Here is a 15216-nt window from a genome sequence, read left to right as displayed (position 1 = left end):
TCCGGATTTGTCAGATTATTTAATTGTGATTTATTTTATTTTTCTGTTTCCTATATTTTCTGTAAAGTAGGAATTGGGTCTAAAAGTTTGACTATATTCAGATTAAATATTACTTATGTGGTCCTCTGGTCTTCGTATTCTGTTCCAACAGAGGGCGTGTCATAACAGATTGTCCCACTATTCATAACGCTGAAGTTGGTCACCTGGTTAAAGTGGTGACCATCAGATACCTCTATTGTAAAGATACTCTTTCCCCTCTTCAGTTAGCAGGTAATCTGAGAGGTGATACTTAGGTCCCAGATGAATACCCTTTTCTAGAAACAGCCTTACTTAATGGTTTTAGCATCCACTGATGATCCTTGCTTGAATCAGTAATTTTATTACTAGTTGCAAATTGGTGATATTCTATCACTTATTCAACAGTTAGTATTAATAGCTGACATTCTTCTGTGAAGAAAATTTTCCCTTAGTGACTAGGGAGCTGACAGCAAATGGGAGGGGGTGGGTAACTTGGATGGAACTATTGTGAGTTCTGCCCACTCTTTTTCCCCTGTAATGTAAATGCCCTTGAATTATGGATGGCTTATTTTTTAAAGTACATATGTATCAGAATGTTTTATTCTAGTTTGGAGGTTCTTAGAGATTGTCAACCTATTCTGCAGGTTAAATGACCTCTTTTGTCATTTTTCTTTTCTTTTTACATAGCAGTAATTAAGCGAACCTTCCAAATTTGGGGTTTCCTTTTCTTCCACCTTTTCCCCAGTCTTTTCAATTGTGAGCTGACCAGTAAGAGAGTGGTGCTGAAAAAAGTGGGAAGAGGTCCATGTACCATGATCCTGATAATTTATTGAAAAAATAGCAAGAGAAAGGCATAATACAAAATTGCATAAGCAGTAGCTTACCTCTTTTTAAGTGTTGCAGAATGTACTTCGTAATAAGTAAGTGATACTTGGACCCCTTCCTTGCGCTGTCTCCTTTGGGTTCTGGTGGTGGTGAAAGACTGTTCTGTGTGGCGGAAGACTCATTCTATTTCCAAACCCATGGCAACGTATTCCAACATCAGGGACATGCTGGCTGATGGTCTCATTTAATGATGGAGGGGCTTGATGCATTGTTTTATACTTGTTTCTGGTATATGATTAAGCAGTCATTGCACAAATGATGCGATGCAGTATTTTTGATGTTTTATTTATTACCACATTTCCCAAACTTAAATGTTGAAATGAGAGCCCTTAAAGTAGCCCGTGTGTGTGTGCACGCGCGCGTGCATGAGAGAGAGAGAGAGAGAGAGAGAGAGAGAGAGAGATGCAATCACTAAGCCACAACTTTATGCATTAGGAAGCAGTTCTTTGACTTATATTAACTTTTCTTTAACGTGTTACAGTGTGCATACATGTTTGTCATACAGTTTGTTACAAGTTTTTCAGTGTGCTCTCTCCCTAGGATGTTGCAGAACTTTAGTTTGCCTAAACCTGCTGTATCTTTTATAGCTCTCAGGGTAAAGGAGAGTGTAGCACATTTTTATTCTTTCAACAAAATTGTGGATCTGTCTGTCTCTCTTCCCATTCCTGTTTGCCCCTAGAAAATTGCTAGGAAGAGAAATGTTTAACAGTTTTGTCACAAATTACACTTTAGTTGTAGCCATAGGATAAGCATTTCCTGTGTACCTATACACCTCTCTGTATGTTTCACCCTTACCTGGGACAGACAGGACAGACATAGCATGTGAGGCAATTGCTAGTAGTAGCGAGCCAACTTCTCTTCCCTTTGTCCATTACCCTTCCTGTCCCGACCTCCTCTTACTGTTTTTTTCTGCCTAAGTCTTAGCCTTCCAAAGACTGTTTAAAGACATTTTAAATCTACTGGTAAAGTTATGATAGTTTAACTGTGATTTATACAATATACTCAACACTAATAGCCTTCAAAAAAACAAAATGAGTACATTGCTAGCAGAAATGTCTTTACAAACAGTTTAATGAGTCCTTACTTTAGGAGAAAACATCTGAAATAAATGATTTTCAAGTAAGTTTGAAATGTTTCTTTGAATGATCAGTTTATTGTCACAATTTTGTTTTAATTGTAGGTGAAGTTAAAATGAATTATTTGGGCAAACCATATGTAGCCATGGTTACAACGTACCAAATGGCAGTTCTTCTAGCCTTTAACAACAGCGAAACTGTCAGCTATAAAGAGCTTCAAGACAGCACTCAGATGAATGAAAAGGAACTGACAAAAACAATCAAATCATTACTTGACGTGAAAATGATTAACCATGATTCAGAAAAGGTACGGGAATTTAAAGGTCAAGGAATTTAAACATTATAAACATTAAAGCTTTTGTATGGGATGTTCAGAGTTTTAAAAGTAAAGTAATAGTTACTGATGCCCTTGGTACCTTGGAAGTTACTTGAATCAGCTACATTTCTACCAGCTCCTTATAGCTGTGAACTTGAGGCGTCACAGAGAAGGCTATGTAAATTGGTACCTCCGTGCCCTTTATAGTTTGATTTTATTTGTCCTATATACTACAGCAGTTTACTGAAAAAATGTAGAAGAGTTGCCATCAGGAGTATTCTGGTTAATTGAGGTTTAAAACTGTCGCCTATCATAAATCTTTCTGGTTTCTTTTTCCCCCCATGTATTAATATTTAATACATGGTTCTGTAGTAGGAAATGACAGCCTATTAATGCGTATTCGTATGCATATTTTACATGTGTAACTTCATCTAAATACTCTCTCATGTCCCTTAATTTCAGGAATCCACCACCATCCCATACATTTTTAATATCTGTCATGGGAATAGCAAGCCAGTCGTATATTCCTTTTTCTTTGTAACTTTTTCTTTCTAGTGACAAGTTTTTGTTGTAATATAGCTTGGATATTTAAGTGGTTAAAAAAGCAATAGATGTGGGTGGGATAAATCTCCTGCTTCAAATTATTGTGCCTGTAAGAAAAGTTTTGTAAATGATGTTTCATTTTTATTTTGGTAAAGTTAATAGCCTACAACTTATTTCTCTCATCAGTTCATTTTGCTGACATCCCTAAGATTATGACGACATCTTCTAGTCTATAATTGAACAGCTCTAAATGACATTATTTTTGAAACTCAAATCAGGCTATCCTTAATTTTGAGAAATTAATTTTTTTGATGTAAGAATTTTAACAAAATATTAAAATTTTTAATATAAGTAAAGCAATTAATTATGATTTAAAATTTTTAAACTTTAAGTTTAAATTTTTAAGCTTAAGTCTTTAAGAAGTTACATATTTATTGAAAACCTGTTATTTTTGCTGCCCAGAAACATACAAAATATATGTTGATTGTTTGCACATTAAATTTAGTTATGAACCTGCCAGTTCCTCAGAACTTCTTAGTTTATTATTAAGAATGAGTCTGTCTACCCAGGCTTCTTGATTCTGCTGATGGAGAACTTCTACTCTATGGTATGGGTGGCTTTCTTAAGTCTGATAGAGAAGTTGTGATTCCAAAAACTGGCTTAGAAACTTTTGTATGAGAAAAGGCCGCTTGCATCTGGCAGAGTGAATAAAACATGATTTGAAGAGCAGACTTTTGTCAGAATCATACCAAGGTTGACAAATGATGCTTATGTGCCGCTAGAAATATCTGGCTTCTATAGTCAGCTTTTTTATAATTGGTATTTTGTTATTGCAGCATTTAAAAAAATATTTGATTCAATTTTTCAAAATAGGGTGATGGAAAAATTATGAGATTGGTATTTCGTAAAAATTAAAATTTTAAATTCTTTTTAACCCAATGAGTTTGACATCTGTTGTTTTATCCAAAAGTAGTATATATCATAGTTGGTCTAGAATATAGCTTATTTATTTAAACTAATGAAAATTCTATCAAGTGTGAAATTAGAACTAACAGTTGTTTTTTTGCTTCTTTGACAGAAGACAGTTATTTTTCTCTTAGATAAGCTTTATGATGTAAAAGATTAGGAGAATTTAGGTTTCTCTGTTTGGTTATTATTCAGTTTCATGGCATATTTGCAGCAACTCTTATGTAATGATTTAAATTTTTATAAATGTAAATGAATTTGTTTTAATTATAGGAAGATATCGATGCAGAATCTTCATTTTCATTAAATATGAACTTCAGCAGTAAAAGAACAAAATTTAAAATTACTACGTCAATGCAGAAAGACACACCACAGGTAAGTGCTTTTCAATGTCACTTCTTTTGGAAATACTTAAGCATTGTATTTTGCAAATGATAACATGAGATGATGCAAAACTCTGCACATCAAAATTAATAATGTGACGCATCTTTTCTGGTTTATTCATTGGATTTACTAAGTAACCTTACAAAATCTCTGCTGGCATTTCAGATTTTAAAAACAGTAGTATAGTGGATATCTAAGAAAAGGGTGTTGCAGTATAGTCATACTTGCTCTTAAATGGTATTAAAATGTGTAGCTCTGCTTTGCATCTCTGCAAAAATTCCTACCTGAAATAGTAATTAAAAAATTTGTAAAATAAGGGAAAATTTTACAACACATTTCTTTCAAAGAAAAATTCTTCAAAATGCTTCTCAAACTTTCATGTACAAATGAACCTATTGGGGGATCTTGTTAAAATTCACATTGTGACCTATACGGTGTGGAGTAGGGTCCAAACTCCCGGATGAGCCAGTGTGCACAATACACATGGTGATTGATTGATTATTTTAACTCAGCAGTGATAATCGCTTTGTTCTGGGACAGTCTGTTTATGTCACTTAAATTTCCTGATTGCCACATCTGTGCCACTCTGTCCTTGGGCTTAGGGCAGGATGTGAAGGTATATAAGTGGTCAGACCCTCTCCATGAACTTACTCCCCCATGGGGAGACGGACATTATTAGTTAATTGCTCTTAAATTTGAAACCTAAAATGTTCAAGATCTTATTTTCCTCTAGACAAACGAACAATAATTTGTAACGTGTGGATTGTATTTTATCTTCTTAAAGCTGTTATGTGAGCCCTATCGTGGTATTGCCTGCTTCCATGCCTTCTGTTTCCTTGAGCTACAGGAGGATTTGCCCCTCTGACCCATCCCTCCTGGCTTTTCTGCTTGAAAAGAACCCTCCACAACTCTTCCCCCTGTGGCCTGTCCAGTATGCAGTTGGAGCCAGTTAGTAAAGCATCTAAAAGCATTATGGTGTAGAGTCTATTATACTCATTGATAGGACAGCAGTCTTGGACGTTACTGCTCTGTCATTTAAATTCTACTTTATTGCCTCTTTACATTGAATATACAGTTTATGATAGTGTTAATTTTTTAAATAACCTTCCAATTTTAACCCAACGAATTATATAGAATTTACTATAGATATTCTTTTGGTAATGGTTATGTGATATTGGACACACATAACTATAATTTGATGCTCAGTATTGATTGAAAATTTATTTAAACTCACTGATAAAATGAATTAAGACAACTTTTATGATGTAATGTCTTAATTTACCTTTTTTCCCGCCCTGCAACCAGGAAATGGAACAGACTAGAAGTGCTGTAGATGAGGACCGGAAAATGTATCTCCAAGCTGCTATAGTTCGTATCATGAAAGCTCGAAAAGTACTTCGGCATAATGCCCTTATTCAAGAGGTAAAAGGGGGAGAAGTCCTCAAGACTTCTTGGGGTAGAGGGCATTACCAATGTATGGATTAGGAGTGGTTTTTTTGTAGAGATGATACAGAAATAATATGATTCCCAAAGAGCATAAAGAAATGCTTCATTACTTAATGGGAACAGTACTCACAATTTCAGTATTCAGATTTGCTTTGGCTTGGCTTTAGAAGTCTTAACTTCACTTTATTTAGTCTTTTTTTCCAATTATTGAAGGAAGTTGACTACATCAAATATTCATTCCGTAAATATATGATTGTCTACCATGTGATAAGTACTAAGCTTGTCATTGGGAATTCAATGCAGAGGAAGGCAACATGTGGTTCCTGCCCTTTTGGTGTTCACATTCTAATAGGGAAGAGATACATTATTGAAGTAATATGCAAGAAAATATAAAATTGCAGTAAAACATGCATACAAAAAAACATAGAGTACTATGAGAATGTATATAAAAATCTTGAGTTAGTCCCAGGAGGTTGCAGAAAGCTTTCCTAAGAAGTTGTTACTTCAGCTAAGAGCTGAAAGTTGAATAGGTGTTAAATGGAAGCTTGAGGGTGTATATGAGTATTTAGATAGACTAATTAGTTTATTTAATTTAGTTATGTATGAATGTTAAATTTTGCTATGTCTATGTCCTGTATTTTAATTCCTCCATAACATAAATATTAGGCTTTTCTTTTACTTTGCATAAAAAATTCTTTTTGGTCATCATGTCTAAATTGATCTAATGTGCCTCTCTGTGTACTGCCCTCTGAGTTTAAATTTTAATCTTGTTAGACACTCACTTGATAAATCATATCCATCCGTTCTGGATGATTTTATTCAGTTTAATTAATACAATTTCATAATTATTTTAAGTGTATTTTTTCTCTGTGGGTTAGATATTTCTGATAAAACCTCAGTAAATCTGAGGCAGTTTCGTAGCTCATTGGTTAGAGGTAATGATTTCTAACTAATTACTTAGCAGTGGTGTGACGCCCATGTCTCTCTTACACAGGTGATCAGCCAGTCAAGAGCTAGGTTTAATCCTAGTATCAGCATGATTAAGAAGTGTATTGAAGTGCTCATAGACAAACAGTACATTGAACGCAGCCAGGCGTCAGCAGATGAATACAGTTACGTAGCGTGATGTCGCTCTCCTCCTGTGTGGGTGTGAGAAGATCATTGCCATCACCACTTGGTGTGTTCCTGTGGGAAAAAGCAGGCCTGTGCCTCCATAATTTGGTCATTTGGCAGCCCCTGTTTTTCTGCTGTTTACAACATCACCAGTGCCACGTCATGAGCGTCAGAAAAAATGCCTAGAGATATTTCAAGCTCATGTCATTATGACATTTCTTAAAACTTTATTAAAAGAATGAGTGGAAGTATTGCTGAAATGTGGAAATTTGGTTGAGTATCATGCTTTTTCTCCCCTTCACGTTTGCAGTTGATGTGTTTTTTTTTAATGTATCTTAAAGGACATAAAATAAAGAACTTAAATATTGTAATATGACAGATAACCTAATAATTGTATCTACATTAAAATGACAAACATGATATTGCTGCTTGTCAAATAAAAAAATAAAGAAATAGAATGCCTTTTTTATGTGGATGGAGTATCACACTAAATAACATACATAAATGTCCGTGAGTCACCAGAGCAGCTAAGCAGCTTTAGTTGCATTTTTATCTGAATGGTTTAATTCACTTGTACTCCTACGTAAATCCTACTGAATATGTCTAGATTATATTGTCCCTGAATGCATGAAAATGCGTTTAGCTTAAAGAATGTTTTCTTCTTAAGAGTTAGAACTACATTGGATATGAGCGTTTTGAATACTGCAGATTTAATTCCGTCAGGAATTCTGGTGGTGTGCTACACCACAGAAACGGAGTTTGCGGGGATATGTGGTGACTTCAAGTCTGGCCTAGAAAGAGCCTTTCATTCTAACGTTGTTTTCTGTTTTCATAATAGGTTAATTCTAAAATGGACTCATGCCCCAGCTCTATTGCCCTCCCCTCTATCTTTCTCTGAGTTGTAGGAGATCCTGTGATACCAGTCTGTTCCTTCCACACTCCTACCTACCTAATACCCCTCTAACATTTCCCCGCTAGATTCACTTATAAGCCACAGGTATGCTTAGCAACACATAACCTAAATACCTTTGTTAAAAAAGTATCTATAATGTACTACATACACCAGGTGCCAATTGTCGAGAGGCATAAATTCCATTATTTTGTTGATTATGTATATATCAACAGCAGTATTAGAATACTCTGGTCTGTTACCATATTTATTATTATTTACCCCATCTCCCCTACCACCACTACACATACACACAATTTTTTTAAGCTAGAATCTTTTTTTTTTTTTTAAGCTAGAATCTTTTAAAGCATATTCCACATGAATCATTTCACTTATAATACTTTATTTTATATCTCTAACAGATAAGGCCTTTTTTTCAAAAAATGACAACACAACAATAATGCACATAAATAAACAGTGATTAATATCGTCTAATATATGATCCATATTCACATTTCTCTTATTGTTACAGAAATGGCTTTTACAGTTGGTTCGTTTGATTGCACTTTTACAAACTCATGTCTCTTTAAGTATTTAAAAAATCTGAGCTTATGACTCATTTTATCTTTCTTTCTCAAGAGGAAACATTGACAAACCATGTAATGTACATTTCACTGTCAAAAAAGCAAACATTTGTTTTGATAACTTGTTGGTAGTTTTCCAGATTCCCTTTTTTAAATATTTATGAATGTTAAATCAAGTCTTACTCTCATATAATTGTCAAGAAAATATATTGAAAAATGGACAAAATATTTGTGCTGAGGCCTACAGAAATGGCTACAAGAGTTTTCCTCACATCTTTTCCGCATTTCATCTGAAAGGAAATATATTAAAGATATGCTTGTGTGTGATGAAGAAAACAGGTCAGATATATTGAACTAAGTTACCATCCCGAAAGGGAGCAGTTTAGAATGAATTTTAGGTCACGCCTTCCCCTGAGCAGAATGAGGGAAGGGTCCCACTCTCATCAGTTTAAGCCTGGCCATTGAAATAGTTACTGCAGGAGGCCAGAGCACACAGCCCTGGGTGGGTTGTACATGACCGAGTGTGTGTGGGCAGAAAAGGTCAGAGCTTCAAATGAATTAGAAGAGGAAGGAGAGAAGAGCGTTCTCTGTGCTTTATCTCAGAAAACAAAAATAATGTGAGCAAAACTTTCAGAGGTTTTTAAAAATGTATTAATACGGTAGTTAACACATGTGAGTCTCATACCTTTTACAGCCAAACAATATGCACTTGTCAATACTCCATCCTTTCCTTTTGAAAGCAGATTCTAATTGCTACTGTAGATACAGATTTATTCTAGGGTTTAGTCCAATATTTTATGACAGTGTGCTTTAATATAAACAAAAGAAGAGACACTCTGGGGTTTGTGTTTTACTTTTTTTTTTTAAGATTTTATTGGGGAAGGGGAACAGGACTTTATTGGGGAACAGTGTGTACTTCCAGGACTTTATTCCAAGCCAAGTTGTCTTTCAATCTTAGTTGTGGAGGGTGCCTTTCAGTTTCAAGTTGTCCTTTCAGTCTTAGTTGTGAAGAGCACAGCTCAGCTCCAGGTCCAGTTGCCGTTGCTAGTTGCAGGGGCCACAGCCCACCATCCCTTGCAGGAATCGAACCGGCAACCTTGTGGTTGAGAGGACGCGCTCCAACCAACTGAGCCATCCGGGAGCTCAGCAGCAGCTCAGCTCAAGGTGCCGTGTTCAATTTTAGTTGCAGGGGGCACAGCCCACCATCCCTTGTGGGAGTCGAGGAATCGAACTGGCAACCTTGTGGTTGAGAGGGCCCGTGTTCCAAACAACTGAGCCATCCGGGAGGCAGCTCAGCTCAAAGTGCCGTGTTCAATCTTAGTTTCAGGGGGCGCTGCCCACCATTCCTTGCTGGACTCGAGGAATTGAACTGGCAACCTTGTGGTTGAGAGCCCACTGGCCCATGTGAGAATCGAACCAGCAGCCTTCGGAGTTAGGAGCATGGAGCTCTTAACCGCCTGAGCCACCGGGCCGGCCCCTGTGTTTTACTTTCTGTATAACTTGCTAAATAAGATTTTGTAACCTGTATACCCTGCAGTGTTATAAAATTTGTGTTAATTTTTTTTAACTTGTATAGAGTACAGACTGTAACAGGTGCTTCCACATATGTTATTTTGTTTGATCTTCAGATTATCTTGTTAACTGGGCAATGTTCCTCTCTTTCATAGATGAGAAGGCTAAATGAAGAGAGTTTTCCAGGAGTCATTGCCAGAAACTACAGAACCTGAATTTAATCCCCATCAAAGCTGTGGACCTAATACCGTATTTCCCCTAAAATAAGACCGAGTCGTATATTAATTTTTGCTCCAAAAGACGTATTAGGGCTTATTTTCAGGGCATGTCTTATTTTCTCATGTACAACAATCTACATTTATTCAAATATAGTCTTGTCATCTTCTTCTGGAACATCATCATCATTGTCCAAAACCTGAATTCTGGCTTGAATTTTTTGTGACGCCATTTCCTGTAGGTCCATTGGCCCCAATCTCTCAAATCCAGCAATAGAGCTCTCCTTAAATGAGTACTTCTTGTCCATGTATCCTGCTCGTAGTGGATTGGCAACAGCTGTCAGTGATTTTATCCCAGGAATTCTTCACCCAAGTCCTAACCTCTTGCATCTTGCAGGCCAGGCTTCACAAAGTTTCCATGCTGATTTCTCTGCATTCTATTTTCAGTGTAGTCATTGATTTCCATGCGCAAATGGTCCTTGAATGGCTTGTTTATTGCAACATCAAAAGTTGGAGTTGCAACATCATGGAGATAGGCAGTCATTCCTGCGGGAATCATTATTTGATCTATTCTTCTCTTGGCAAGGAAGTTCTTCATGTTTTTAGTGCGGTGAGTTCTGGCTGAATCCCAGACTAGCAGACCTCTTTGGCCACCTCACAAAACAAGTGGCAGCATCAAATCAACCCACTTCCTTATAACTGCTTGTGTGCACCAGGCTTTTTTCGGTTTCAAGAACAGAAATGCCTGAAACACGTTCAACTTTATCTTTCTTGCCCTTAGTGAAGATTAGAGGTGGGGCTTTCTTTCCATCCAGACAAATTGCCAAAATACAGGTAACACGTGCACTTTCGTAACTAGTGGAGGGAATGTAGATTGACAAAGCACCCCTGTAATCAATTGTCGTTTGAGATCCTTGGCCCATAAACGCTGCAGTTTCATCCATAGCAATCATGTTGGAGAGTTGGTATTTAGAAAAATCGATGCCATCAACAAAAGACTTGAATGCAAGTGCACGTTTAATAACTTCAGTATCTTCCAGCTTGAACAGTGTTGTCGATCTTACAGACAGTTCATATCGCTGAAAGAAGCCATCCAGCCAGTGTGATGCTTTGAATTCTTCTGGGGCATTTCTAACTGTGATGCCATTGCAAGGGCAAATGCTTGATGGCATGCGAGGAGTCACGTGGGGTCTCTGGTCCCGCTCCTCACATAAGAATGCAGGATATGGTGAGGCCAAAAAGGAACACCCATGGAGCCATAGATAGGGGAGTTATACAACTATAGTCTTGCTGGTGGCTGGGTTGGAGATACAGGAAGCAGGAGCCACAGAATCTGCAATCCACACTCCGCCACACTGCACTTGCCAGCCAGCCACCATCTTCTTGCTAGTCCCCATTGGCTGCTAGCGTAGCTACGGAAGTTATACTAGTGGCCAGTGGCTCACTGGTTACAGCTGACGGCCAACTAGCTACAGCTGATGGCCATCCAATCACAGTTTATGGCCATTTACTACCTGAGCCAGTACCTTTCTTACGAGAGCCTGAAAACTGCACTCCTGGCTCTGTCCCCACACTTGAATACCAGCCTTACGCACAACCATAGCCTTTGCTCTCCTGTCAGCAATCCATTCCCAGATGATGTCTTCCAGCTCAGGAAATAATGGTTGCTGACCTGGTCCACACTTGTGCTTCTTAGCATTTCCCTCATCCACCTGTTGACTGAGGTTATCATACTCTGGTTGTCATTTTGGGGCCATTCAGAGATACAACTTCCCTTTGCAGAAAGCCGTAAGTTTCTCGCCCTGGGAGTCCTCCACAATTCCTTTCTTGTGTTAGATGGAATAGCTCTTTTCGCACTCATCTGAGGGTCAAAATATTCCCATTAAATCTACCATTAAATCAAGTGTTAATTGAAGATTTACAAGACAGGAGTGGAAACAAAAATGAAGACAGTTAAGAATGATGGTCCACACAAAAGCGATGAAAAATTGCAGGTACCAAAATTCAAAAAACGTTTATTTCACACGAGTTCATTAAGTACGTCTGTTACAACACATGATGTATTGAATTATGAGGATTCATATTAGACACAACCACATCCGTTCGTTATCAAATGTACATGTTATTTGTGCATTGTGTCTGTACTCCGATTGGTCATTCGGCAATAAGTCTCGAGTATTTTATATTCACGTGTACAACCATAGAACACATTTCAAGTATATATACTTAATGCAAACCTGTTTTCAGTTAAAATTTTTTAGCTGTATAGTAACAATGAATAATTTGTTGAGTTCTTAATTTTTGGTTCTTAGGATAAATTCTTGGTTAAGCAAGGTCAAAGTAAAGATGTGAACTTTTAAAATACTATTCCTAAGGACAGTTGTACATGGGCCATAGCTAAGTGAGTGGAAATTAATGTGGAGTGGTGCACTGGTTCAAGATCGGTATGTTTATGAAGCATATCTAAGGCCGAAGCAATTAAATTAGGCAATCCTTACATGAAACTTACAACTCAGGCTAGAATTCATTAAAGTTAGGGTTCACTGATGGGGAGAAACGATTTTTATGTGCAGTGACTCTACTACCTAGGGAATTCTAAGGCTTTTTTCTTTCCCCAGCTTTCCATAACTCAGACAATTCACCTTCCTTTTGTCATCTAACATTTACCGGTGACAGGGTATGGTGTGAGTACAACTGCTGCAATGATAAGCCAAAAAAAATATGATCTGTGCCCACATGGCGCTTTTAGACTTGTCACGGTTGTAAATATGTCATTCCAAATGTCAGTACCTGGGAAGGGAAATCCTGGTACTCTGAGGAGGGTTGCATAAGACAAGTTAAAAGGACAGGAAATGAAGGCAGGAGGGCATATCCTAAACAGGAGTAATAGCCAAGATCCTGAGGTAAGAAGCAGTAGCCAAGACTTAAGAGTCAAAAGACCTGTATGGCTGAATTATGTGGATGGTAAACAGGGGAGTTACATTTGCATGAAAAAGTTTGGTATTAACTTGGGTGGAGGGTGCATGAATATTCATTTTATTATGCTTTGTGGCATGCATGTTTACATATTTTTTATTGGTGTCTATTAACTATTTCATAATAATATTTGCAAATTTTAGTGGAAAAGGGAGAACTTGCATTAGGGTGAAGAATGGACTCTAGAGGCTGCTGCTGCTGAATATGTGGGGTTAGACCACGGTAGGAGGTGAGCAGTTGCATGAGTGACAGCGCTGATCTCTAGAGGGAAAAACTAGATAAAATTGACATGGCTTAATAATGGATTGGGCGAGTAAGGAAAGAGATGAGCCAACGATGACACCTAGATTTTTGGCTTTCACCTAGTGCCACTCAGTGAGTGAGGGGAAACCCTGGAAGAGGACAAGGATGGAGAAGGAACATAGGGGTTTGATTTGTGGGCACCTTGCATTTGACGTGCTTTTGAGATAACTGAGTGGAGCCGGCAGCTGTTATACACTGAGCTCTACTGCATAGACACTCCAATCCTGAACCGGAAAAACCAATCCAGAGAGGCTTTTTAATCCATCTCATTTCTCTGACTCTTTAGCCCATGAATGAATGTCCAGGTTAAGTGTGACTAGAGAGTAACTACCATGTGAATATAATATATACTTTTAAAATCACAAACATAAGAATGAAAGGGATGAGACTGTTCAGTTGTTCATACACGTTCTGGGATTTGTCTTCTTAGAACTTGAGTGAGTGTCTTTGTCACCCCACTTTGAGGCAAGGACGCATACATAGACATTGAGTAATTGAGCCAAAAGGAAATCTGCCATTTGATTGTCTCTTATTTTCACAAATCTTTGTCAACTACTGGTTAGGCACTGCCCTTGAGGGAGAAATACATCTGTGTGTTTTTTGCATTCTCCTGACAAGTTTAACGATAGATACTGTTTTTCAGCAACAGAAAGGAAACTTTGGGAATCAAGTTGTGGAAAAGAACTTGAATAAGAAAGGGTTTTTTAAGACTGTGTTTATTGTTTTATTTTTCCTCGTTGTTAGTGGCTTACTATTTATAGTTGCAAAATGGAGAATTGCAGGCTGTGTTGAAGTTAGCACTGCTGGGGAGGGGATGAAGTTAGTGGGTTGCTAATTTTAACCTGAATGGCCAGATTGATATTATCCTTGGAAGAGCTTTGGTGTTGCAGGAAAAAGATGAAACTGACTTTTATAACAAGCCCTGTTTACGGATCAACTAGCTCTTGGGACTACCCCTAGCATGGCACTCCATCTTACGCTAAGTCTCAACTTCTTAAAGTGAGTGGTTTTATTTATTTGCCTTCTACGGAAGAAAGGACAGGCGTGTAAGTAAAGATCTGCTTTTAGCAGAAATACACTGGTTTTGTGTAAGTTGTTCCTAGCATTTGCCCCAAGGAGGTCAGTGATACAGCTGAAGTACTCTGACATGAAAGCAGAAGTTGAATTCTAACTAGAAAAAAACAAGGCTTCTTTACATTTTAGTTTATATACTGCTGAAGTGACTGAATTCAAATCAATGCTTGCTCTGAAGTAAATCCTGAGATTCGTTTAAAATAACGTTTTAAAATAACCATCTCTAAACGTTGACACCCAAGAAAGATGAGTATCTCCAGCCACTTGGTAAATGGAGTGGGATGGAACTCTGTGGTGTAAGAAACCCAGAAGGTGCGAGCCCTCCCCACTTAAACTGTGTGCTTGACCCTCTCCACTGCTCCATAGAGCAACAAAGAGGGGCACTCAGAGTAAGGATGGGGTGTCTATAGCCTAGCACCCCACTTGGCTGCTCTCTTCCACACAGGGATTGGCCTGTGTCCAAATGGAAGCCACCAGTTTGCGTTCCTCTGGAGGCTGCACGTTTAGGAGGTCAACTTAGTTCTGGAAAAGTCAGTCAGGCTCCCTGCTGACCCAGTAACCTAAATCCAATCTGATTAGATCTGAGCCCTGCAACCAATTGGAAGTCCTTGAAGCAAGCAATCGGGGATTCACTGGGAAGCAGAGATAAAGGAAGGGAAGGACCAGGCAGCTAGTTAATTCATTTTGGTCTCTGCGACACCATCAAACCCACCGGGGATGACTCAGGAAAGGGCAAGTATGTGGCCAAGCAGGGACGCCAATGGGACTCAGTGGAACACAGAGTGCTGTGGTTTCTGAAAATACACTGAGAAATACAGTGAAGTGTGATGGGTACTCAGAATTAGGGTAAGTCCTTTTCTGCCTTAAGTGTTTATTAACATCTTTGCTTTACAATTGATGTGTATGTTCGTTTTTA

At 38.0% G+C, this 15216-nt stretch overlaps 1 protein-coding gene across 10 annotated transcripts in view; it reads left to right on the top strand.

Moving 5' to 3' along the window:
* The window catches only part of CUL2 (cullin 2), a 112960-nt gene extending 103923 nt beyond the window's left edge, over nt 1-9037 (top strand). For 9 of the 10 annotated variants that reach the window (XM_081045493.1, XM_081045486.1, XM_081045492.1 and 6 more), the window contains 4 exons: nt 2084-2286; nt 4078-4179; nt 5494-5610; nt 6629-8548. In XM_081045493.1, the coding sequence (XP_080901619.1) occupies nt 2084-2286; nt 4078-4179; nt 5494-5610; nt 6629-6760 (554 nt within the window). In that variant the 3' untranslated portion in view covers nt 6761-8548. Of the gene's footprint in view, nt 1-2083; nt 2287-4077; nt 4180-5493; nt 5611-6628 lie in introns of all 10 variants that reach the window. The other variant, XM_081045487.1, reaches the window with a different exon arrangement.
* The last annotated feature ends 6179 nt before the right edge of the window (nt 9038-15216 follow it).

The sequence above is a fragment of the Rhinolophus hipposideros genome (assembly GCF_964194185.1).
Source record: "Rhinolophus hipposideros genome assembly, chromosome: 1".
NCBI lineage: Eukaryota > Metazoa > Chordata > Mammalia > Chiroptera > Rhinolophidae > Rhinolophus > Rhinolophus hipposideros.
The sequence above is the reverse complement of the archived record's forward strand: the minus strand, read 5'-3'. Positions and strand labels throughout refer to the sequence as shown.